General features: G+C 43.9%; 1 protein-coding gene across 1 annotated transcript in view; it reads left to right on the forward strand.

Annotated features, from left to right (window-relative positions):
- The window catches only part of LOC126184373 (monocarboxylate transporter 2-like), a 141,589-nt gene that overhangs the window by 67,395 nt on the left and 48,129 nt on the right, over positions 1 to 26,065 (forward strand). The window contains exon 4 of the mRNA XM_049926758.1: positions 19,856 to 20,132. Coding sequence (XP_049782715.1) covers positions 19,856 to 20,132 — 277 coding nt within the window. The remainder of the gene's footprint in view (positions 1 to 19,855; positions 20,133 to 26,065) is intronic.

Consider the following 26,065-nt stretch of genomic DNA (forward strand, 5'->3'; position numbering starts at 1 on the left):
TCCCCTGACGCTATAGTTTGCTCTCAGGTGAGCTGCACGCTTCACTAAACAGCGTTTGATTATCCGACGGCCACGTTCTTAGGCGAAGTAAGAATGTTTATCTTGTTGCGTACCAGCGGTTTCAGTACCGTTCATCCACAACTGATAATACTAGTAAAAGCTGCACGTGAATATTCAAGGAGGCCTTCCACTTCCACGATTCTCATTTGCAGCCGCCAGGTCAATGCGTTGCGCCCAACCCAAAGCCACTGAAGTTACCCAGTTTCCCTACACATAGGACATGATTCGGTCAATCAATTTTTCTGTATCCGCAGAACCTATTACACTTATTTCGCAGCTTGTAACATGCCGTTCAAGTGACCTATGGATACTCATCCTCATGGGAAAATAGCAAGCACAAATTTCTGTTGGATCGACGTATTTTACTCGATCATCAGATGAGTATATCGCATTAGACGATGATAATATGAAGTAGACGTTTTCGTATAACTCAGAGTGGCTGACGTAGGATTTGGTTTAAGCTGTCAGCAAGATATAAAAAATAAAATGAATATTTCACTTTTTTTGTTTATGTCTTGTCTATTTTAACGAGTCTTGTATCAGAGTTCGTATTCAGTAATATAGTGAATAAAATCGCCGACGAGAAACATTTTCGGGGAGATGCTTACGTGTTATTTTGTGGCGCTGTGACGGTCGTGCAGGCTGGTAAATCTAGTGCGTTCCCTCAATCTCTCCGAAAGATGATGAATGTCACATACGTTGCACGTACTTGGACGTGAATGATCGAGATGGTAAAGTGGAAGTTCGAAAACGTAGCTCCAAATGGCTTTTCCAGTGTAGCTGACCCATCCTAACTTGGCAATGGAACGGGCCAACATCAGGAGTAAAAAGGCGAGACCCGTCGTTTCGGCACAAAATGAGGTTTTAGAAATAATCTTCTTTTTTCTTCACATTGAGTCCCGAGAGGAACCCAGGACATCGGCACAACGAAAACGCCCATGTTCAAATAAACGTGTTGACATCAAGCAGCAAATTAAGTAACCTCCACTTCGAAAATTAATGTGGAGTTGCGCATCTGGTATTTATTAGCTCTGGTATGAAACGCTTGTGAGAAATGAGAAGCTGTTGCTTTGTGCCTTGTCCTCCGTGATGAGCAGAGACACGTCCTCGGCGCTGTTGGGCGACTTCCAGCTGCCGGCGCTTTATTCTTGCACCCCGGCGCCTCATGTGTCAGATGGCGTATATCAAGATGGCATGCGCCTCTCACAGCTGGTTGTGCCTTCAGCGTTTAGCATCCTGCCCACAAAACTGCCAGGAAGATGGAACCGTTTCTCCAGCCCTAAAAAGAACGAGAAGCCCGTAGCCACAGCTTTTATCCACAACGAACTCTTGCCTGTTGAATGAGTGAGGTGGCCCGCAAGAATTACAAGTACCGTAGATGCGCCAGTAACCGAAACTGTGGTCCTTCGTTTACCTAACCATCTCCTTCGGAACATTTATTGATGATTCGTGAAATACACCACAGCACGCCATGCCTCCATGCGTCCGCAAATGCGTTAGTGCTGCGTCTCTAACTTCAATTACACAAAGGAGACTTCAAATGAACTGTAAATTAATGGTCCAACAACAGTGTGTAGCCCATCTCCTTATGCTCCTTCTCGTCGAGGAGAAAATGTAGATTATGCCATAATTTGTTGCAAGCACATGACAAAGAGTGTGAAGTTGCTGCTATGTCTTCGAAACAAACAAGTCAACCCTCAGTCATGAAGATATTGAAAATTGTACTCTTCTCTTCATTTAAAGCCGATAGTGGAACTGAAGTCGAGTATAGTATTTCACTTCGAATAACCAGTAGCCTCTGCAGAGAACATGACTTCTTTCATTAACTAGTGGCTCACTTGGAGAAGGATGGACGTAGGTACTGACAGTTACCTTATTGTAGAAATCATTCCAGCACCAATGACTCAGAGAAACCTCGAAAAATCTGGATCAGAGTGGATGATAGGTGCTTAAATTTCGCTTGTAACTTATCCACTAATCCATCGTGTTTTGTGTGGAACTGGTATACAATATATCCCTCAATACCTCAATAAAGAAACAATGATAGACAAATTAAAATACCAAGTTCCAGCAAAATCACGTGCGAAATATGGCAGCAACAGCGGTCTACAAGATCTCCGTAACCTCATGTGTCACTTTATGTTATTACCTTATTCAGTGCACCACCTCAGGACCTATCCGTAATCACTTCTGCTGCATTGCATGGTTTTCTTCATTTGGATTTTTACAAGACATTGATATAATGAAACATTTGTGCCTCATAAAAGCAAATGTTGCCGCTTCCTATTACAAGAAGCATACATAATCCATTACATTAATCTACAACTGCATAGGTGTAACCTTATTCATCTGTGGGAAAATGGGGAAACATGCAATATAGAGTATGCCCACCACGATTTACAATATATTTATTGCTGAATTCCGCGAGGCATTAAGTCCCTCGACGGAAAGATTAAGTCGGTCTCTCTTCCTAGTAGCTGGTCACTAATGCTTACGACAACCACTGCAGCGCGATTCACCTCTAAAAATAGCGTTGTACCATGCTTCGATACTGAAGAACTATCCACGGCGACACCGTCAGTCTGTTCATGGGTAGTCCTTTGTCGCCCTTGGTGGCCAACTTCTTTATGGAGGACTTCGAGCAAAAGGCGCTGGTATCTGCTAGCTTGAAGCCCACAGTATTTTAGAGGTATGTTGATGACTCCTTTGTAGAGTGGACCCTTGGTGAAGATAAATTAAAAGAATTTTTAAATCATCTCAGTTGCATTCATAGACAAATTCAGTTCACAATGGAAATCGAAAAAACGTGGATGCCTTCCATGTTTGGATGTTTTGGCACGACGCAAAGATGATGGCACTTTGGGACATGCAGAATATTGCAAACCGACCCATACGGATTTAAATTTACGTGCAAATAACTGCCACCGTCCTTCGCAGACGATGAGTGTTCTCAGAACACTGCTGCACACAGCACGCGGCATTGCTGACTAGAGCAATCTGGAAGACAGCTTCTACACCTGAGAAGAGTTTTTGAAGCCAACGAGTATTCTCCATAGCAGATTGGTAAGGCATAATGAATGAAACCAACAGTGGGCATAATGATTGTAGAAGAAGGTACGGAAAGTTTAAAATCCATGACTTTTCTGCCATACGTGGAAGCCTATCGTCAGAAATAAGACGGATTCCCAGCAGACACAAAGTTAAAGTGATTTTCCGCCCTCCACCAAAGACAGCAGCACTCCTGAGTTCCGTTAAAGATGATTTGGTGCTGCGGAAGCCTGGGGTTACGTCGTTAAAGGATTGACCCTTCATGTGAATTTCTGTACTTTGTCATTTTGTGATACGTTCATATTGTTAACACCATGTCTCGTCCCCCTTGAGGTTTTTTTCTTTTCAGAAAATTTTTTTCTGTGTTTTGCATAGCAGTCTAGTCCCGGTAGGCGTCCGTGCGTCAAAAATTGTTATTGCTGTTAACTTGTAGTCTGTGCAAAGTAATGTACGGAGAGTTCTCGCTCTGCTCCCTGTTGGATGTTTCGGCACAAGTTCTATTATCCTTGGATCTGCAGACTATGTGGCAGCTTCCTGTTGCCGGTCATATCTTTTGTGGCTTCGAAAAATTCAGTAGCTGTAATCCGCCAATATTTTGTATAAAATTCGTTTGCTATCCCATCAGTGCCGGGCTTCCGTTTCTTGGCATGTTTTTGATCACGGTTTTCAGTTTGTCTTCTGTCGCCACAGATTCCATCAATGAATTTATGGTTTTGTCGCTTAACTTGCGTTCGCAATTGTTGTTTGAAACTGTAGTGAGTTTCGTGTCGTCAGCATGGCGGTACCTGTAAAGCACCTTGAAATGGTTTCTTGTTGCCGGAAGGTGTGGTGATTTGCTTATAATTGCGTGTTCGCCAGCTGTTATAAAAATGGTTCAAATGGCTCTGAGCACTATGGGACTTAACATCTGTTGTCATCAGTCCCCTAGAACTTAGAACTACTTAAACCTAACTAACCTAAGGACATCACACACATCCATGCCCGAGGCAGGATTCGAACCTGCGACCGTAACGGTCACGCGGTTCCAGACTGAAGCGCCTAGAACCGCACGGCCACAACGGCCGGCCCAGCTGTTATATTTTCTGCAAATCTTTCCTCCTTTTTTTGATTTCTTGCTAAATGATAGCGACTCCACTTTTCATCGGGGTGACATTTGCGGTCTTTGGACCTAACAGTATTCCCTTTCAGTCTGTCTGTCTGCCTGTCATTCGAATACTTTCTGTTTGAGCGTCAACAGTTCCGCTATTTTATCATCCTCATCATCATCTGTTTGCTTTTGTATTTCCCGTAAGGTGCTGTAATAAAAATCGATGGTATCTTGCTTTTCCCCATGTAATTGATACGAAGCAATTTTTAAAAATCTTAAAATGGCTGGTTTGGCTCTTTTCTCTCACCACTCCCTGTTTCTACAAATCAGTTTCATTCTTTTCCAGCTGGGGAGTTCAGCACCGAAGTTTTCTTCAGTACGTTTGTCAACAAGGATGCTCGTGTTTGGATTCCAACAGCTCTTACCACATGGGATCGGTCTCGCAAATCCTTTGATTTTAATTAGGACTGCTAATTTAAGAGTGTGTTTATATGCGAACTTCGTAAGTTTGTGCTATTCTGTTTTTTCTGCCATTATGTTTCTTTCTCACTTTATAACCATTGGTTCTTGTAATTCAAAGACAAAATAAAAAAAATAGAACTGCATGGTGATCAGTCATATTTAGCTGTATGACTTCATATCCGTCTACTTCGATATCTCCGAAACATAAAACCCATCCGGTCGGGATGCTGCGTTTAGAGGTTGTGTAGGTGTAATGAAGTGTAGTGAGTGTGAAAAGTGGCAACTGACAATGAATAATGAAAAGTGTGAAGTTATTCACATGAGTACTAAAAGAAATCCGCTAAATCTCGATTACGTGATAAGTCACACAAACCTGCAGGCTGCAAATTCAACTAAATACTTAGGGATTACAATTACAAATAACCTAAATTGGAACGATCACGTAGATAGTGTTGTGGGTAGAGCAAACCAAAGACTGAGATTTATTGGCAGAGCACTTAAGAGTTGCGACAGGTCTACTAAAGAGACTGCTTACACCACGCTTTTCCACCCTATTCTGGAGTACTGCTGTGCGGTGTGGGATCCGCATCAGGTGGGACTAGCGGATGACGTCGAAAAAGTTCAAAGAAAGGTAGCTCGTTTTGTATTATCGCGAAATAGGGGAGATAGTGCCACAGACATGACACGTGAATTGGAGTGGCAATCATTAAAACAAAGACTTTTCCGTTGCGACGGTATATTCTCATGAAATTTCAATCACCAGTTTTCTCCTCCGATTGCGAAAATATTCTGTTGACACCCACCTGCATAAGGAGAAATGATCATCACGATAAAAATAAGAGAAATCAGGGCTCGATCAGAAAAATTTAAGTGCTCGTTTTTCCCGCATGCCGTTCAAGAGTGGAACGGTAAAGAGGCAGCTTGAAGGTGGTCATTGAACCCTCTGCCACGCACTTTATTGTGAATAGCAGAGTAATCACGAAGACGTAGACGTAGCCGTCTGGATGTTAGACTTTTCGACTATGTCTTTTACGTACCGAGCGAGGTGAGACCGATGACCTCGCTGTCTGGTCTCCTCCCCCAAACAATCCAATCCAATCCTATGTCTTCTGCACTGACAGCAGCTGTTTACATCTCGTAGGGGTTCACAGATTAGAGTGTTACCCTCGGTATCCATGGCTCATAGTATACAATTAAAGTCACCCCAAGTATCAGTCCATTATGGAAGTTTCTTCAATAATAGGTGAGAGTTTTCCGGAGAAAAGTTTGTCGGACCCCGTCTTGTTCTATCCGGACGGAGCATCCGTATTTCAAGAATAATATCACCGATGACTCCTTTTATCACCGGGCTGTCGGGATGAAATTCAAGTCGACTCATTTCTAGGTCTCTCTTTGTTAAGGCTACACAACCGCGTCCGTTTTCTCCCACATTATTGTAGATGTTATATGCGGCTGTAAGGGAAATATTTTGACATACTACTTCTTGCAGAAATGTGACATTGACATAATTATTTTTTAGTATTTACCTACAACTTCCCATTTGGGCGGGGTGATAATACCTGAGTTGTTGAGTGTTAGGATCGTAATAAATCTGTCGTTGTTCATATACGAAATAACTTGACAGTCAGGGTATAAATTTCCAGTTCTGATTACAGTTCGTACCAAATCCCGTTAGCACTTCTTTCTGCGACACAGGTGGTGACTACAGGGTCTCTGTCATCCTGCGTCAACTTTTCATTACTTCATGTAGCTCAGTAGAAGTAAGGATTCATTCGCTGGGTCCGGTGGGTTTCCTACCCAGAATACGTTATGCTCCCCAGCCGTTTGTTGCAGCTCTTGGAATTCAGTGAGATCCAACACAGAGACTGGTACGATTTCATCGTCCTTCTTCTCTTTTGTGTGTTTTTTAGTATTCGAGACGGAAGCTCGCATTTCATTCCTCAGCTTTTTCGTTGATTACCTTGTCTGGTTTGAACAAGATACTGTTGCTGCTTTGTACTTTCGCAATAAAGATTTTGAAGATTGTCGCAGTGTATGTGGAGATTCTTTGTCTGCATCAAATTCCCGTGGTTTGTCCAACATGGTGCCTTCTTCTGTCCAAGATTTGTTGTCGCAATTAGTTTCTACTTTTTCGTAACAACATTTGCCACTGTTTCTCAATTGTTCTTTGCTTTCGTGAACACTTGCTACCACCTCAACATTCTCTCCCACTTCCACTGTCCACTGTCCACTTCCACGGCCTGATCTTCTTCGTTCTGTGCATTGTCAGTTACACTGACTGCGTCCTCCGTCGATTATTTAACAGTTATTTCCTGCTGTGACACTCTTTATTCCGTTGCCTTGCCCTTCAGCGATAGTTTCACTGGTCTTCCACCTCCACATGCTCGCCCCCTTTCATATACACATTTTGATGTCCATCATCAAGGGTGTCACCTGTGACTCTGACAGCATCTTTTACGGTTGAGTTACTTTTATTATCAATGTTATTGCTCTCTATTCAGACCTATTGCTGGTCGGAGGTGAATGTCATAATTTCCTGCCGGCCAGTGTGGCCGAGCGGTTCTAGGCGCCTCAGTCTGGAACCGCGCGACCGCTACGGTCGCAGGTTCGAATCCTGCCTCGGGCATGGATGTGTGTGATGTCCTTAGGTTAGTTAGGTATAAGTAGTTCTAAGTTCTAGGGGACTGATGACCTTAGCAGTTAAGTCCCATAGTGCTCAGAGCCATTTGAACCATTTGAATCATAATTTCCTCATTGACATTTCTCCCATTTCCAGGTCCTGAAGTACCCACAGTGGGGCTAGACCGAACTGGCAGAGCAGTTGCATATTTCACCGTTTCTGATTGACTGTTTTCAACAATCTTGCCTCAGTTGTTCTTTTGAACTGCATATGGACCATACGCGGGGTTTGTTTTCGTGCACATCATATGCCCTATGACCGCATACAGTCACGTGAGAGGGTTTGTGTTTTTGTAATTCTACTTAACTATTCTATTGTCATTGAGCCTGCCATGCCAAAATTATTCTCACCACGTGTCTTCCCTGACACCGTATGACACCGTAAACCGTCCCGTGTAAACTAAGCATTTCTCTGATCTTTTCGAGCGGAACTTCGAACGGTAAATTACAGATTCCCAAAGATAGCAAGGCAAAACCTACGTGCTATGACACTGTGCTGAGAGACCCATCATTGTGATTCAGTTTTACACTACCATTGTTGGTCCTGACTGTTCACAAAGGTAATTCTTCATACATTTTGCACATACACTATTCACAATATTCTCAATTTGAATACCCAATACTTCCACATCAAGCAACTTTACATGCTCAATCATCTATTTCCAAACAGCGAGAGGGGTAGGCCATTCGGTGTGCCATTCAAAACCCAATATCAAGATTTCTGTCTTCCAGGAGGACGTAATAATCACACTTCCCCGCAACACAAACGATGCTCTGCAGTAAACAAGCGCTCTGCTGCCCACAGCCGCAGCGGAATTGTGCACGCCACGAAAGCCGAACAGAGAACTCGCCACACGCCCTGTCGAAAAGAATTGACCTTACATTACTCTGAGGTGACAAAAGTCATGGGATAGTAGTATCGCGTACACCAGATGTAAAACGGCAGTGCATCGGCGGAACTGTCATTCGTACTCAGGTGATCAATGTGAAAAGGTGTACGACTTGATTATGTCCGCAATACTGGACAGGCTCTGAATGCGAGGTGGTAGTTGGAGCTAGACGCATGGGACATTCCATTTCAGATATCTTTAGGGTATTCAGTATTGCGAGACCCACAGTGTGCAGAGTGTGCCGAGAATACCACGTTTCAGGCATTACCTTTCACCATGGACAACCCAGTGGCCAACGGCCTTCACTTAACGACCGAGAATAGTGGCGTTTGCGTAGAGTTGTCAGTGCTAACAGACAAGCAACTCTGCGCGAAATAACCGCAGAAATCAATGTGAGACATACGACCAACGTATCCGTTACGACGGTGCGGCGAAATTTGGCATTAATGGGCCATGGCAGCAGACGACCTACGCGAAAGCCTTTGCTAACAGCACATCGCCTGCAGTGCCTCTCCTGGGCTAGTGACCATATCGGTTGGATCCTAGACTACTGGAAAACCGTGACCTGGTCAATGAGTCACGACTTCGGTTGTAAGTTCTGATGGTAGGGTTCATTTCTGACGCAGACCCCACAAAGCCATTGAGCCAAGTTATCAACAAGAAACTGTGCAGGGTGGTGGTGACTCCATAATGGTGTGGTCTGTGTTCCCATGGAATGGACTGGGTCCTCTGGTACAACTGAGCTACTTGGAGACCATTTGCAGCCGTTCATGGATTTCATGCCCCAAACAGCGATGGATGATAAAACACCATGTTACCGGACCACAATTGTTCGCGATTGGTTTGAAGAACAGTCTGGATAATTCGAGCGAATGATTTGGCCACCCAGATCGCGCGACATAAATCCCACCGAATATTTGCGGGACATAATATAAAGGTCAGTTCGTGTACGAAACTTTGCACCGTCAACACTTCCGTAATTATGGACGGATGTAGAGGCAGCATAGCTCAATATTTCTGTAAGGGACTGCCAACAAGTTGTTGAGTCCATGCCACGTCGAGTTCGTGCACTACGCCAAGCAAAAGGAGGTTTGACACAATATTGGGAGGTATCCCATGACCTCTGCCACTTCAGTGTAGCATATTAAAGATGGTCGGATTTTCTCGAGTCTTTTTGCAACCTGCTCGAACTTCTTTTGATTACTGACATTTGAGTTCTGAACTTCATGTACCATAAATATAAATAAATACAAAATTCCGATTGTTACTTGTATCTTGATGCCGAGTAAAAATCGTGTAAGGTCATTATAGCCGTAGAACTATCAGTTTATAATTTTAATAGTTCATGTACCTAGCCGAGTCAATGAACATGGAAAACAAAGCCACACTAACGGATACATTTCGTGTACTATATAAAAGATACACAAAAGATATCATCATGATCGACGAAAATCTTGTGTATCAACTACAATGTAATACAGGCGACGTCTTTTATCGTAACTAAATACTTAAAACAGACTTCACAATGATTAGTTGACTGCGGAAGTGTTTATTATGTATTAGCCTGAAATAAACTATAAGAACGGCGTATCAGGCTAAATAAACAACAGAACAACTTGTTCCAGCGACTTTAAAATTTCAAATACCTCTACATGAAACGACTGAGTTCCCAAGTGCAAAACACTGTAAAATATGTTTTTTTCTGAGATCCAAATGGGGTAAGATTTGTGGCATAAGTAGAAAGAGCTCCCTGTACAAGAAAAAGTGTGTCATAGCCTTCTTAACTAATCACCAAGTACGGTACTTATCATTATGAAATTTCAAAATGACCATTGATTTAAAGTAAAATTTTAGGAAGTAAAATACGTTTTATAACAGATAACAACCACTAAATTGACGATATGCTTCTAACACATTAAATGATTTCTTGCTATTCTACATCAACATCAGTACTCCGCAAGCCAGCTGAAGTTGTGTGGCGGAGGTACTAACCGTACCATTAACCGATTCCCCCTTCTATTTTCTACTCGTGAATGGCGCGTGGGAGGAATGATTGTCGGTAAGCCTCTCTATTAGCTCTGATTTCTCTAATTTCCTCGTCGCGGTCGTGGTTAGCAGTTTCAAACACTTTATTCGTTCTCATATAGCTACATTTCATTTATAGGACGAAATATAGATGACGTCATAGAGCAATAATCAATTACTCGAAATGGAAATGAAAAGCACTGCAACGGATGAGGACCCATGTATGCGAAGTGGACTGGTGGTACCTATAAAACTATGTTGAGTTCCATTGCTCATAAATTACGAGCACTTCGTAGTGATAGAGACATATGAACGGAGTGGCTTGTACGTTAAGTGGCAAAATATAGGGTTTTTGGTAGAACCGCGCTCGTACTTGTCTTGCAGTGATGGTCGCATACGTTTTAGTCGTTGCCACGTTACCGAAATTTTTCAGTTTTAGTTGTTACAACGTTACCAAAGCTCTTCAGTTCAGTTTAGCGGATAAATTTCTAATTTAGTTTTCTGGGGTGCTATTGAATCCACCTACGTGCTGTAGTCACTTTGAATAACAGCCGCTACATTAGGGATTTCTGGAACCTGAGTTACTGCCCCTCTTTCATGCCATATTACGCCGTCAATCGATCTTCGAAGTCTTCAAAATGCCCAGCCACATGTGACGAGAGATTTGCAAACCTCCTTCGAGAAGCGACAAATGCTACTGTTACCCTGATCTCAGCTTTCGCCTGGCGTGTCGCCCTGCGAACGCTTCTGGCTTACGTTTGGTCGGCAACATGTTCTTCACAGTCCCGTACCACGAAACTCTTGTAACACACTACAGCGAATTCTCAGAGTCAAATATCTTGCGCAGTTCTGTAATCCCAATTATTTCAATCGTATAATTCATCTGCGGTGTTCCGAAATTCCCTGATGTTCATGTGTGCCGCCTGTAGTTCCGAGCACATTTCGCTCTTGTTTACTGCAGTCCAAACATAAAAAGATATCGTTTTCTGTGATATGAGTCCACTCCATGGATGAAAACGATTAAACAAAAAATGACAAAAAATGGACTGCTAAGCTATGTTCTGAATTCCAAGTAACATTCCGCCGTGTTCGGTGATCAGCTTATTCTGGCAAAGCAAGAACAAATCACTGCTTTTTTCGGTTGTCGCACGTTTATTAAGATGCTTCTGTGACATGTAGGCGGGCTGCCAGGGGCGCCATGCAACGTCTTCGCGCGGAAAATAAAAATCTGGGCAAGCAGATGGCTCGTCGGCTAAAATTAGTACACGAATTGACGGCTTCGGTGATATCATAGTCGTATTTCTGTAAGATTGTTATGAATGGATAAAAGTAGCCAGGCGACCTAATGGTGTGGCTTCAATCGTCTGATGCTAGCCAGCTGCAGACTGCAGATTAAGAGCCTCGGCTGTAAGATGGCCGCCGCGTGGGTGTGTCTTGTTTGTATGTTCTTGTTTACACAAGCCTGCGAGAAAACATTGCCTCATTTTATACTATGAATGACTGCTATCTGTCTCGAAAGGATAACATAACTTTGGTATCCATCTGATGGGAAGAAATAATTTTTTGTCCTAATCGCGTATGAGTAGACGCTGCTAAGCATGCAGTACAATTTATTGTATATGATCACTGCGCGAATTTTGTAGTTCTAAAATGAACTATATTTTAACACACATGGTACATGCAATACATTCCCAAAATACACAGACGGAAAAAAACAGTAACACCAAAAATTATTATTGTAGAGTAATAAAAATTCGGGAATACAATTGTCTAGGTAACATAATCAAGTCATTATCATTGCAAGATCACAGGTTAATCTAAGCATGAGATAATCCTTTGATAATGTGAAATGCTAGCACATTAATAACTGGTGTAACCACCAGAATGTAGGAAACAGGCGTGCAACAGTGCATGTTCTGGATGTCAGTTTGAGGGCGGGAGTTCCCTGCGTGTTGCTCTTGGTCGGTAGATACAGGGCGGTTAATGTTGGTTGTGGATGCCGCTGGAGTTGTTGGGTTACAACACGGGTATGTGTTCGAGCGTTATCCTGTTAGAAAACACCCCCTTTAATTCTGTTCATGAATGGCACCGCAACTGGACAATGCACCAGACTGTCGTACTGAGTTGCAGTCAGGGTGCGTGGGATAACCACGTGAGTGCTGCTGCTGTTACACGAAACCGCACAGCAGACCATAGCTCCAGGTGTAGGTCCAGTGCGTCTAGCACGCAGACAGGTCTACATCTACATCTACATCCATACTCCGCAAGCCACCTGACGGTGTGTGGCGGAGAGTACCTTGAGTACCTCTATCGGTTCTCCCTTCTATTCCAGTCTCGTATTGTTCGTGGAAAGAAGGATTGTCGGTATGCCTCTGTGTGGGCTCTAATCTCTCTGATTTTATCCTCATGGTCTCTTCGCGAGATATACGTAGGAGGGAGCAATATACTGCTTGACTCCACGGTGAAGGTATGTTCTCGAAACTTCAACAAAAGCCCGTACCGAGCTACTGAGCGTCTCTCCTGTAGAGTCTTTCACTGGAGTTTATCTATCATCTCCGTAATGCTTTCGCGATTACTAAATGATCCTGTAACGAAGCGCGCTGCTCTCCGTTGGATCTTCTCTATCTCTTCTAACAACCCTATCTGGTACTGCTGAGCAGTATTCAAGCAGTGGGCGAACAAGCGTACTGTAACCTACTTCCTTTGTTTTCGGATTGCATTTCCTTAGGACTCTTCCAATGAATCTCAGTCTGGCATCTGCTTTACCGATGATCAGCTTTATATGATCATTCCATTTTAAATCACTCCTAATGCTTACTCCCAGATAATTTATGGAATTAACTGCTTCCACTTGCTGACCTGCTATATTGTAGCTAAATGATAAGGGATCTTTCTTTCTATGTATTCGCAGCACATTACACTTGTCTACATTGAGATTCAATTGCCATTCCCTGCACCATGCGTCAATTCGCTGCAGATCCTCCTGCATTTCAGTACAATTTTCCATTGTTACAACCTCTCGATGTACCACAGCATCATCCGCAAAAAGCCTCAGTGAACTTCCAATGTCATCCACAAGGTTATTTATGTATGTTGTGAATAGCAACGGTCCTACGACACTCCCATGCGGCACACCTGAAATCACTCTTACTTCGGAAGACTTCTCTCCATTAAGAATGACATGCTGCGTTCTGTTATCTAGGAACTCTTCAATCCAATCACACAATTGGTCTGATAGTCCATATGCTCTTACTTTGTTCATTAAACGACTGTGGGGAACTGTATTGAACGCCTTGCGGAAGTCAAGAAACACGGCATCTACCTGGGAACCCGTGTCTATGGCCCTCTGAGTCTCGTGGACGAATAGCGCGAGCTGGGTTTCACAAGAGCGTCTTTTACGAAACCCATGCTGATTCCTACAGAGTAGATTTATAGTCTCCAGAAAAGTCATTATACTCGAACATAATACGTGTTCCAAAATTCTACAACTGATCGATGTTAGAGATATAGGTCTATAGTTCTGCACATCTGTTTGACGTCCCTTCTTGAAAACGGGGATGACCTGTGTCCTTTTCCAATCTTTTGGAACGCTTCGCTCTTCTTGAGACCTACGATACATCGCTGCAAGAGGGGGGGGGGGGGGGCGAGTTCCTTAGCGTACTCTGTGTAAAATCGAACTGGTATCCCATCAGGCCCAGCGGCCTTTCCTCTTTTGAGCGATTTTAATTGTTTTTCAATCCCTCTGTCATGTATTTAGACATCTACCATTTTGTCATCTGTGCGACAATCTAGAGAAGGAACTACAGTGCAGTCTTCCTGCCGGCCGAAGTGGCCGTGCGGTTAAAGGCGCTGCAGTCTAGAACCGCAAGACCGCTACGGTCGCAGGTTCGAATCCTGCCTCGGGCATGGATGTTTGTGATGTCCTTAGGTTAGTTAGGTTTAACTAGTTCTAAGTTCTAGGGGACTAATGACCTCAGAAGTTGAGTCCCATAGTGCTCAGAACCATTTTTTTTGCAGTCTTCCTCTGTAAAACAGCTTTGGAAAAAGACATTTAGTATTTCGGCCTTTAGTTTGTCATCCTCTGTTTCAGTACCATTTTGGTCACAGAGCGTCTGGACATTTTGTTTTGATCCACCTACCACTTTGACATAAGACCAAAATTTCTTAGGATTTTCTGCCAAGTCAGTACATAGAACTTTACTTTCGAATTCATTGAACGCCTCTCTCATAGCCCTCCTCATACTACATTTCGCTTCGCGTAATTTTTGTTTCTCTGCAAGGCTTTGGCTATGTTTATGTTTGCAGTGAAGTTCCCTTTGCTTCCGCAGCAGTTTTCTAACTCGGTTGTTGTACCACGGTGGCTCTTTTCCATCTCTTACGATCTTGCTTGGCACATACTCATCTAACGCATATTGTACGATGGTTTTGATCTTTGTCCTCTGATCCTCAACACTATCTGTACTTGAGACAAAACTTTTGTGTTGAGCCGTCAGGTACTCTGAAATCTGCTTTTTGTCACTTTTGCTAAACAGAAAAATCTTCCTACCTTTTTTAATATTTCTATTTACGGCGGAAATCAACGATGCAGTAACCGCTTTATGATCGCTGATTCCCTGTTCTGCGTTAACTTTTTCAAATATTTCGGGTCTGTTTGTCACCAAAAGGTCTAATATGTTATTGCCACGAGTCGGTTCTCTGTTTAACTTCTCAAGGTAGTTTTCAGATAAAGCACCTAAAAATATTTCACTGGATTCTTTGTCCCTGCCACCCGTTATGAACGTTTGAGTCTCCCAGTCTATATACGGCAAATTAAAATCTCCACTCAGATCTATAACATGGTGGGGAAATCTACTCGAAATATTTTCCAAATTATCCTTCAGGTGCTCAGCCACAACAGCTGCTGAGCCAGAGGGTCTATAGAGACATCCAATTACCATGTCTGAGCCTGCTTTAACCGTGACCTTCACCCAAATTATTTTGGTTGCTGGCTCTGAACTGGCCTCTTTCTAACCAACACACGACCATCACTGACAAAGAGGCAGAACCGGCTTTCATCAGAAAACACAACAGACCTCCAATCTGCCCCCGAATGAGCTCTCACTAGACACCACTGAAGTCACAAATGGCGGTGGTTTGGGGCAGTGGAATGCACGTTACAGGGCATCTGGCTTGGTGGTGACCTTCAAGTAATCGATTTGTATCTATGTCACTGTGGTGCCAACTGCTGCTCAGATTCCTGCTGTAGATGCAGTAAGATTCGCCAGAGCCCCACGCCGAGCACGACGATCATCCCTCTAGATCAGGGGCGGTCAGGAATCCTGCACGTGTGCGGTGCACTTGCACACGTGCAGTTAACAGGTGTTCTGCGTGCACACAGGGGCAAGCTGGCCACCCGCTTACCTCCCCTCCCCACCATACCTTCTGTCCACTCCTTTCTCTGTAATGCGTTTTGTTTTTCTAGCTTGCTTTATTGAATGATGGACTAAGGTTAGCAGAAGTGCTTGAAATAAATCATGGTTTGAAAGAGTACCTATTAACTACGATACGTTTTATTTAATTATCACAGGTGGAGTTTACAATACGTTTAATATCTGGAACAAAATTTCTGCATACAGACAAACGCAAACAGTTACGTAAATTTTCATCACTTATGTTTGCTCTTAACCGAGGCTTATTAATTCAGCAAATGGTTTTCCAGCTCTCACTATATTAAGCGCAATTTTATAGCTTGCACGTACCGCTGGGCTATTATTGTTGTCGTCCTGAAAAATTGAAAACAGTGCTCCATAAAATGTTAAATCAGTTAGATGAGAGACATGACGAGAGAAAGTCGCAGATCTCTCGTGACAACGGCAACTAGGACAGATGCATCTAATATCGTCAGGTCGCTCTTCTTAAGCTCAGTCAATTTCCCCATCCGCTCAGAATCCGACAATAAATTGTACTCGTCCTTGTGAAATTTATTATAATGGCCTTCAATTCTAAACTTCCGCTGACCAGCGAGAATACTGCCACATATTAAACATTTCGAATTTTCACGTCTTTGCACAAAGAAAAAATGATTCTCCCATTACTTTTTAAAAGATAGCAAATCTCCACGTCTCCGTTTCCTTGATTCACTCTGCATTTTCCGGTTCTTGAAATACAACATTTACTACGTAGTGGTCGCTTTGCATCAACGTCCGCGGCTTAGCCTGGTACTACACTGCCGCAACCTGCCGGCTGTCGCCACTGCCACATTCGGCGATTGCACGCGAGCAGCACACGTGCAGCGCTGTGCTCTCACGAGCGGCGTGCAACGTTTGCCCGCCCCTGCTCTAGCTAGTGCCACGTGGCCGTCCGGGGCCCTATCTGCTTGCGACCGTTCATTCTCGTGACCACTACTGCCAGCAAACTCGTACAGTGGTTACATACCTACCAAGTCTTTCCGCAGTATCACAGAACGAACATCCAGCTTCTCGCAGCCCTATTACACAACCGCGTTCAAACTCAGTGAGGTGTTGATAATGGCGTCTTTGTCGCCTTAAACGCATTCTTGACAAACATCAGGTCACCACGGCGAGTCTCAAAGGTAAGTAACGTTCACATTCGTTACAGTGTGTCGTTGAGCAAACCTTGTTTGCATCCTCATAGTGGTGCTACTAGCGCCACTCTTATGCTTTGGGGGCGAAGTTTGTAGAAATTTCGCTTATGTCGCACAACTTCCTCTTGGTGTTGTGATTTTTTTTTCCCGTCAGTGTATTTACCGACGGAGGTCGCGCAGTGGTAGGACAGTGGACTTGCCTTCTGGAGAACGTCGGTTCTAATTCCCGGCTGGATTTTTCCTAAATTGCCGAAGGCAAATGCTGGAATTGTTCCTTTGAAAAGGACACATCCGGTTACCTTCTCCCATCCATCTACAATCCGAGCTTGCTCTCCTTCTCCGATGAATTTTATGGTTTATTTAACTGTCGACGGTCCTCAGCTAATTTATCAGACTGTAGAAATAACCTTTTAAAAATGTTTTACTTGGTATTGCGCAACCATCACCTTCGCTATCAGCACGTCCCACACGCTGTCCGAACAGACGTAACTCCAAAACGTAACGACGTGTTGCATTGTTATTTCGTTCGACTTTTGTTCGAGAGGAAAAAGATTCCACTTTTCCTCTGACCACTCTGAATTGGGTTTTCCGTCAGTGAGATAAGTCACATCATTTCTGGCGAATGCTGCAAGATTCCTTCTCGATTTGTTCTCCAGTTTTCCTCCCGCCTCCAATTACGTCTAAGTGACGTTAAACTCTAACAAATGAAAGGTAATGAAAAATGGATAACAATGATTATAAATTACTGTTTCGAAAACTGAACTTTAAGCCTTAGCTTTCGATTCTTTAAAAAAGTTCTGTTTTATTTTCCCACACAACTACAATTATGTTTGCAGGTGACTAGTTTCGAATGTCTTAAACGCCTATCTTCAGACATAAAGCTAAACATTAAGACTTGTATATAATTTGCGTTGTGAGGAGTAAAATTCCCTTAGTATTATCAAATAATCAGACAACAAAATTATCATGTCCGGTTGATTCACATTGACAACACATGGTTCTCCTGCACATCAAATGCATATGACAATATTATCTCTTCACTTTATAGTATACTATATGTATTTTATATGTGGCATCTCAAATCATGAAGACGTTTTAAGTTTTTAATTTTAGATCCGAAGAGCGCCGTTTGAGATGGGTGAATACGGTCATTTGTGGAGGTAATTATGGTTGTATCGGAAAATTAAAATGAAAATATATTATTTTAGCTATCATTGTTGCGTCGGAAAACTAAAATAAAAACGTATTAATTAATTTAGCTTTCACGACAGTCTCCAGACGATATAAAGACAATATCGTACTTTTTACTATTTATAACATCTTCTAATATTCTGACAAGTCATTATTTCCAATTACGTGGCACAGAAGATCACCAGGTATTTATATTTCCTTCAGAAGAAAAATGATGGATATCATTTTAGTGTAGGAAATGTTCAAAATATATCATACTGTTACTTCTGTAAATGAAGGTAGCCTATAGATTTTGACTTCCTGTTGATCCGAGACATCACAGAAACGGCATTAGCTAGACAAGTCTAGTACAGGTCATCGGCTGTGACGTTGACTTCAGGTGGATGCCCTTATGATAACTCTAACAACCAACAACCTACATTTTGTTTCTATTACCACCCTTTGCAACTGAGCTACTCACTTTGAAGTTTGTACGACTGCAGTCTCAAACTTTATCTATCGATCATTTGTATTTGGAAGCAAGTTGTGCTCCATTTATAAGTACCAACTAGTACTTCATGTGTATTATGTCACTGAAAATTCTGATATGCTCTTAAGTCGTTCAGTTCACTCCAAGTTGTTCTGGTCGGGCTACCAATTCCGTCCTTATTCTCATACGCTTAGTCTAGTCTCTGATGAACTCGAGTTCGATCGAATGTTAAAGTCTGATCTTTTTTCTCCTTTTGTTCCCTTCATATTCGACTGCATGGTCAATGTTTTCATTTGTCTCCAAATGTCCAGCTCCTCGTAAACCTAGCACTTAGCATATTTACTTTTCAATAACCTATGCTTTAGAAAAAATAACTAAATCGCATGTTTTTACCATTATAATGGCCGCTTCTGATTGAATTAGCAATATTCTCATTTTCAACTGTTATTTACTTCTACGATTACAATTTATGTACACTAGGATGGAACTGTATGATTATGGAAATATTACTGTAGCCTGATAGGAACGCTTATATCCTCTGGGTACAGTGTGGAAGTCAACTGACATAACTCCAATACAACGGTAAGTTCGTGAATCTTAGGTCCCATCTTATCGCCTAAGGTGACCAATTACGAAGTCGCGACTATACACGGAGCTGCAAACTGGGACCACAACAAACGTGTCATAATGTTTTATATGCCTTAACACATACGTTTCATAATCTTCCTCTTATTTCCCAGCGTTGGTCCCGCAATGTAGCCGGATCCGGTGTTGAGACTCCCTGTCTCCACTTAACGCGATCTTGTGCTTCATCAGGGTAGAGACCAACTACCTTTAAGTCTGTGTGGAAGGTATCTAGTCACCGTTACCTCCGCTCCAGATTGGTAGCATTCCATCGACTTTCAGTGAAAACCAGCGTTTTGCTATTGTATCTTGGTCTCTTCGAAGTACGTGTCATTACCACCGTAGACGGTTTTCCCTCATTTTCTCGATGATGGTGCCACTCCTTACCGCCTGCGTAATTTGTCATTGGTCATGATCGCGCAGTGTCAGGTCACATGTTCAACGAAGCATTTTGGTTTCCATTATAACCTGTCGCTGATCTGCTTCTTTTATTGTGGGAAAGCATTCACCACCGTACACGGTACCTGGGCAGATTAGCAGTATAAACCGTCACAAAATATTGCACGCATTTATGTCGTTAGTCGGTCAAGCTTTGTTTCGATTATTTTTAGAAAATTAACAGTGTACACATAATCGACAAGAAGGTTGTCCAAATTGCCTTTTTCGTTTAATGAACATTAATCTGTGGAAAATTTCGCAGGTCTGTTGTGCAGCCTTGTGCTTTCCATGTTTGGCAGTGCGATCGGCTGGCGGCTGGGGCTCCAAGCTGTGACGGGAGCCGTCTTCCTCACGTTCTTCCTCGGCACGTTCTACCGGTCGGCGTCGCTGTACCACCCGCAGCGCAGGGCCATCCTCCACCTCAAGAACCAGAAGCGCAAAATCAAGGACAAGAGCAAGGTGGACGACCGGCCACCGTTCTTTGATTTCAGCACGCTGCGCAGCAAAACAGTGCGCATCCTGCTCATCTCCACCGGAATCAGCTCCTTTGGCATCAACACACCCATCTTCTATCTCGTAAGTACAAGTACAGAGTCCGCAGCTCGTGGTCGTGCGGTAACGTTCTCGCTTCCCACGCCCGGGTTCCCGGGTTCGATTCCCGGCGGGGTTGGGGATTTTCTCTGCCTCGTGATGACTGGGTGTTGTGTGCTGTCCTTAGGTTAGTTAGGTTTAAGTAGTTCTAAGTTCTAGGGGACTGATGATCATAGATGTTAAGTTCCATAGTGCTCAGAGCCATTTGAACCATTTTTGAACAAGTACAGACTTCGCAAGGCCCAGCATTAGACACTTCCTAACGACGATCATCAAGAACCACTATTCTGGGTTTGGACATACACCACGGCAAATGAACGAAAAAAGCACTTTCCTTAAAATAAAGAATAATAATGTTTGTTGTTAAATTTAAAACTTTCCCGGCCTATAGAGTGACACTGAGTTCTATTTAAAAACAATGCCGGCATGCGAGTGCGTTGCTTGATCGCATGTGCTTCTACTGCAAGTTCAAAAATAGTTCAAATGGCTCTGAGCACTACGGGACTTAACATCTGTGGTCATCAGTCCCCTAGAACTTAGAACTACTTAAACCTAACTAACCTAAGGACATGACACACATCCATGCCCGAGGCAGGATTCGAACCTGCGACCGTAGCAGCCTCGCGGTTCCGGACTGAGCGCCTAAAACCGCTAGACCACCGCGGCCGGCTACTGCAAGTCTGTGGTTCTCTGCAAGTGGGCTCTCATTAAACTTTGACAAAACACAGTATATACAGTTCCAAACAGTAAATGGAATGACACCATTAATAAATATAGACTTCGATCAGAAATCGGTAGCTAAGGTAGAATATTCAAAATTTCTAGGTGTATGCATTGATGAGGGGTTGAACTGGAAAAAACACACTGAGGATCTGCTGAAACGTTTGAGTTCAGCTACTTATGCTATTAGGGCCATTGCAAATTTTGGCGATATACATCTGAGTAAATTAGCTTACCACACCTATTTTCATTCTCTGCTTTCGTATGGCATCATATTCTGGGGTAACTCATCATTGAGTAAAAGAGTGTTCATTGCACAAAAGCGTGTAATCAGAATAATTGCTGGAGCTCATCCAAGATCATCCTGCAGACACTTATTTAAAGAGCTATAGATCTTCACAGTAGCCTCACAATATGTATATTCACTTATGAAATTTGTTATTAACAATCCGAACGAATTCAAAAGTAATAGCAGTGTACATGGCTACAACAGTGGGAGAAAGGATGATCTTCACTACTCAAGGTTAAATCTAACTTTGGCTCAGAAGGGGGTAAATTATGCTGCCACAAAAGTCTTTGGCCACCTACCTAATAGCACCAAAAGTCTGACAGACAGCCATATAGCATTTAAAAGGAAATTAAAAGAATTTCTTAATGGGAACTCCTTCTACTCATTAGATGAATTTTTGGATGTAGTAAGTGGGTAACTTCCCCAACCCCCACAAAAAAAATTTAAAATATTAAGTGTCGTGTAAAATGTTTTGTAATGCAGTATCTTGTATAGACACCTTTTATTAACCTGACACGTTCCACATCATTAAGAAGTGTCGTATTCATGATCTGTGGAACAAGTACTAATCTAATCTAATGTGCGCTGCTGAGAGTGCCCTCTACGGAGAAAATTCATCTCATCTGTGTCAGATCGAACGTCTTCACACGGTAATACGGGAGAGCGCGAAAATTTACGACGACAGGATTCCACGCACAATCCAATTGGAAACCGCCGTCCCACCTGCTAAGAGCCTCAGACAGCCGTATTTCTACTGATTCATTGATAATGGAATTCCAGAAGTTAGAAGTATGGGCCAAAGTTTTTGTTACATTGTATTTCGTCGAATGACCAGTAGGAATATAGCGTTCTATGATAGTTGATTTGTTGGGTTAAAGGAGGCTAGTACATAGCTGGCGTTCCATGTTCGCTTGTGAACCGCGCGCGTCGTTTGACCAATGCATTATGTGCCGTACTCGCATCGAATCTTATAAATACCTGCCCTATGCTACTCTAACAAGGAAACATCACGAACTTAATCTCGTTTGACTTGAGTAAAAATGCATACGTGCAGGGTATCAGCCACAGCAATCGATTCCGTGTGAAAATGTGGACCATAATTCTGATGGTACGTAGGTATGACCGTCTGAAAGTACTTTCGCTCGCACCAGTTGTTTTTCAGTCGCTAGGCCCCACTTGCAGCCGCAATTTGGATAGCGGAGTAAGTGAGAGGTTTGTCAAATATTGTTTTGACATTGGTGACATACTTTGTTCATTACATCTTTGTTTTGAACTTTTGATGTTGCGATTCACAAATGCAGTGTAGTGCAATGTAGTGTGGCATTAAAGAAGCTGCGTAATGTTATATAATTATTAACATCGCTGATGTACTTTCTTTTCTTTGGAATAATTAACTTAATTTCATTATTATTCTTCTTCAGCTACTTAGGTTCAGTAATTTAGATTTTGAGGCGTATACAAAGCTGCAGAATATCAATACGAGAATGCTGTTAAAGTATAAACGGCGATCTAAAAGTTATCGTTAGAAGGCCGCGCAGTCCATAATCGGTATGCCAACCAGGCAAAATTGTCGTGAGCATTCAAGAACTCATCACACCGACGCACCAGGTTGATGACAACCGTGTACCGATGCGTGAAATTTGCCGAAACTGCCTGTTGCACATCCTCGCCCGACAGGAATCGTCGACCCTTCAAGGCCATTCTTGAGGGATCGAAGACGTGGCAGTCGCATGGGAAGACGTCAGGAGGAGGATTCAGCATCACCTCTTATCGCAATGGTAGTTTTCGGCAGACGTGCTGCCCCATACACATTCTTTATTCTCCGATGGATGTCTACCGGCGTTTGTCCTTCGGCAGCCAAGAGAAGATAATAATAGTACGTTGGCCCTGTCTAGACGCATTTGATACTAGCATTGTCGTAGTTCACGTCTTCGCAATTACCTTACGCATGTCAGAATGACACGAATGCCACACGAATCTCGTCTCTACATGTCGGTGCTTATATACCCGTTTCGAAGTCGCGCTACGTTGCATATACACTGTAAAACGTCCTCAAACGGAAAATTTTTGATCGAGCCTTATAAGAGTAAACGTATGTGTGTGTGAGGTTGACATACTACGTGCTCATATTACTTTCTGTTTTTTTGGGTAGAATAAGAAGATTTCAAAACACGTGAGAAGAAGTGTCCACCTCCTCCCTCCTCTTCCCTCGCCTTCAACTTCCCGTGAATGGGACTCTTGTGGTGACTCCGTTGGACCGCACATCGCCCTAAGGCATTACGCAGCTACAGTGGGGTGGACCGAGTGACGAGCAACCGAAGCGCGTTAAAGTTTAAAAGCAGCACGTTCAGGCCATAACTGCATCCTGTCAGAATTATGGCCTAAACTTCACGCAGGAATGATTGCTGGGGCAAATAATTTGCATGTGTGCTTTTTCTCCTTAAAATAGGTGACGTTTCCTTCTAAGTCGTCTTTGACCAATGCCAGCGGCGCCGATATTTTTGGTGGAGGACGAAAGCTCACTTTAAACTCCCGCTTTCGAAGTACTTGCGTATTTTCGAGGAAAAGTTTCTAATAAATGGCACTTGACTATCCTCTTGAACACCTTATCCACATTTACAATGAAATGAATATCCCTAGGTGCATACAGGCGTTGATATAAGTCAACAGCGACAGTTGAAAATGTGTGCGCCGACCGGGACTCGAACCCGGGATCTCCTGCTTACATCGCAGACGCTCTATCCATCTAAGCCACCGAGGACAAAGCGGATAGTGCGACTGCAGTGACTTATCTCTGGCACGCCTCCCGTGAGACCCACATTCCCAACTTATTGTCCAGTGCCCCTGCCCATTATATTGATTACTCGCGGCTTTTTGCCTATTCCGGTAAGAGTTAGGGCACTGTTTGTGCATCCGCGCAGAAGAAGATGGTCAGATGGCCGGACATTTTCTTCCTCTTACAGTCGTTTATATGCATGTGATGCTCTCCCTATTTGCTGAGATAAATATACAGTTTGGAGCTGTTCCACTTTCGCTTGCTTCTTACGAGCATGTGAAATACACTCCTGGAAATTGAAATAAGAACACCGTGAATTCATTGTCCCAGGAAGGGGAAACTTTATTGACACATTCCTGGGGTCAGATACATCACATGATCACACTGACAGAACCACAGGCACATAGACACAGGCAACAGAGCATGCACAATGTCGGCACTAGTACAGTGTATATCCACCTTTCGCAGCAATGCAGGCTGCTATTCTCCCATGGAGACGATCGTAGAGATGCTGGATGTAGTCCTGTGGAACGGCTTGCCATGCCATTTCTACCTGGCGCGTCAGTTGGACCAGCGTTCGTGCTGGACGTGCAGACCGCGTGAGACGACGCTTCATCCAGTCCCAAACATGCTCAATGGGGGACAGATCCGGAGATCTTGCTGGCCAGGGTAGTTGACTTACACCTTCTAGAGCACGTTGGGTGGCACGGGATACATGCGGACGTGCATTGTCCTGTTGGAACAGCAAGTTCCCTTGCCGGTCTAGGAATGGTAGAACGATGGGTTCGATGACGGTTTGGATGTACCGTGCACTATTCAGTGTCCCCTCGACGATCACCAGTGGTGTACGGCCAGTGTAGGAGATCGCTCCCCACACCATGATGCCGGGTGTTGGCCCTGTGTGCCTCGGTCGTATGCAGTCCTGATTGTGGCGCTCACCTGCACGGCGCCAAACACGCATACGACCATCATTGGCACCAAGGCAGAAGCGACTCTCATCGCTGAAGACGACACGTCTCCATTCGTCCCTCCATTCACGCCTGTCGCGACACCACTGGAGGCGGGCTGCACGATGTTGGGGCGTGAGCGGAAGACGGCCTAACGGTGTGCGGGACCGTAGCCCAGCTTCATGGAGACGGTTGCGAATGGTCCTCGCCGATACCCCAGGAGCAACAGTGTCCCTAATTTGCTGGGAAGTGGCGGTGCGGTCCCCTACGGCACTGCGTAGGATCCTACGGTCTTGGCGTGCATCCGTGCGTCGCTGCGGTCCGGTCCCAGGTCGACGGGCACGTGCACCTTCCGCCGACCACTGGCGACAACATCGATGTACTGTGGAGACCTCACGCCCCACGTGTTGAGCAATTCGGCGGTACGTCCACCCGGCCTCCCGCATGCCCACTATACGCCCTCGCTCAAAGTCCGTCAACTACACATACGGTTCACGTCCACGCTGTCGCGGCATGCTACCAGTGTTAAAGACTGCGATGGAGCTCCGTATGCCACGGCAAACTGGCTGACACTGACGGCGGCGGTGCACAAATGCTGCGCAGCTAGCGCCATTCGACGGTCAACACCGCGGTTCCTGGTGTGTCCGCTGTGCCGTGCGTGTGATCATTGCTTGTACAGCCCTCTCGCAGTGTCCGGAGCAAGTATGGTGGGTCTGACACACCGGTGTCAATGTGTTCTTTTTTCCATTTCCAGGAGTGTAGTATGGGCTCATTCAATCGAAGCTTCAGAACCTCGATTGTTTGTAGCGGGTGGTGGTAACTATACTGAAGACCTATCTCCCATTCCGACGCTTAAGTTCGAAATTTGGCTCAAAGATACCTACAACCATGCGCCGTAATCGTGCAAAAGCTTGGCGGGCTGTGACATCACCCTCCGGCTCGGCGACGCTTCAAAGTGCAAGGTGTCGGAACACACACAAAAAATGGTTGAAGTGTTTGGTAAGGTGGAGTCATGATGTCAAATTGGCACCAAGTTTTGCTACAGTTCTGATCAACGCAACCGTGGACGTGTCACGTGATGGGAAGTTCGTGACGTCCCCTCTTACCAACATTTCACCCCTTCTTTTGACAAACCGCCGCTCAGAATCGACACGAAAAGGCCTCAGATGGTGACATAAAGGGCGTC

Source organism: Schistocerca cancellata, chromosome 4 (genome assembly GCF_023864275.1).
Source record: "Schistocerca cancellata isolate TAMUIC-IGC-003103 chromosome 4, iqSchCanc2.1, whole genome shotgun sequence".
In the NCBI taxonomy this organism is placed as follows: Eukaryota; Metazoa; Arthropoda; class Insecta; order Orthoptera; family Acrididae; genus Schistocerca; species Schistocerca cancellata.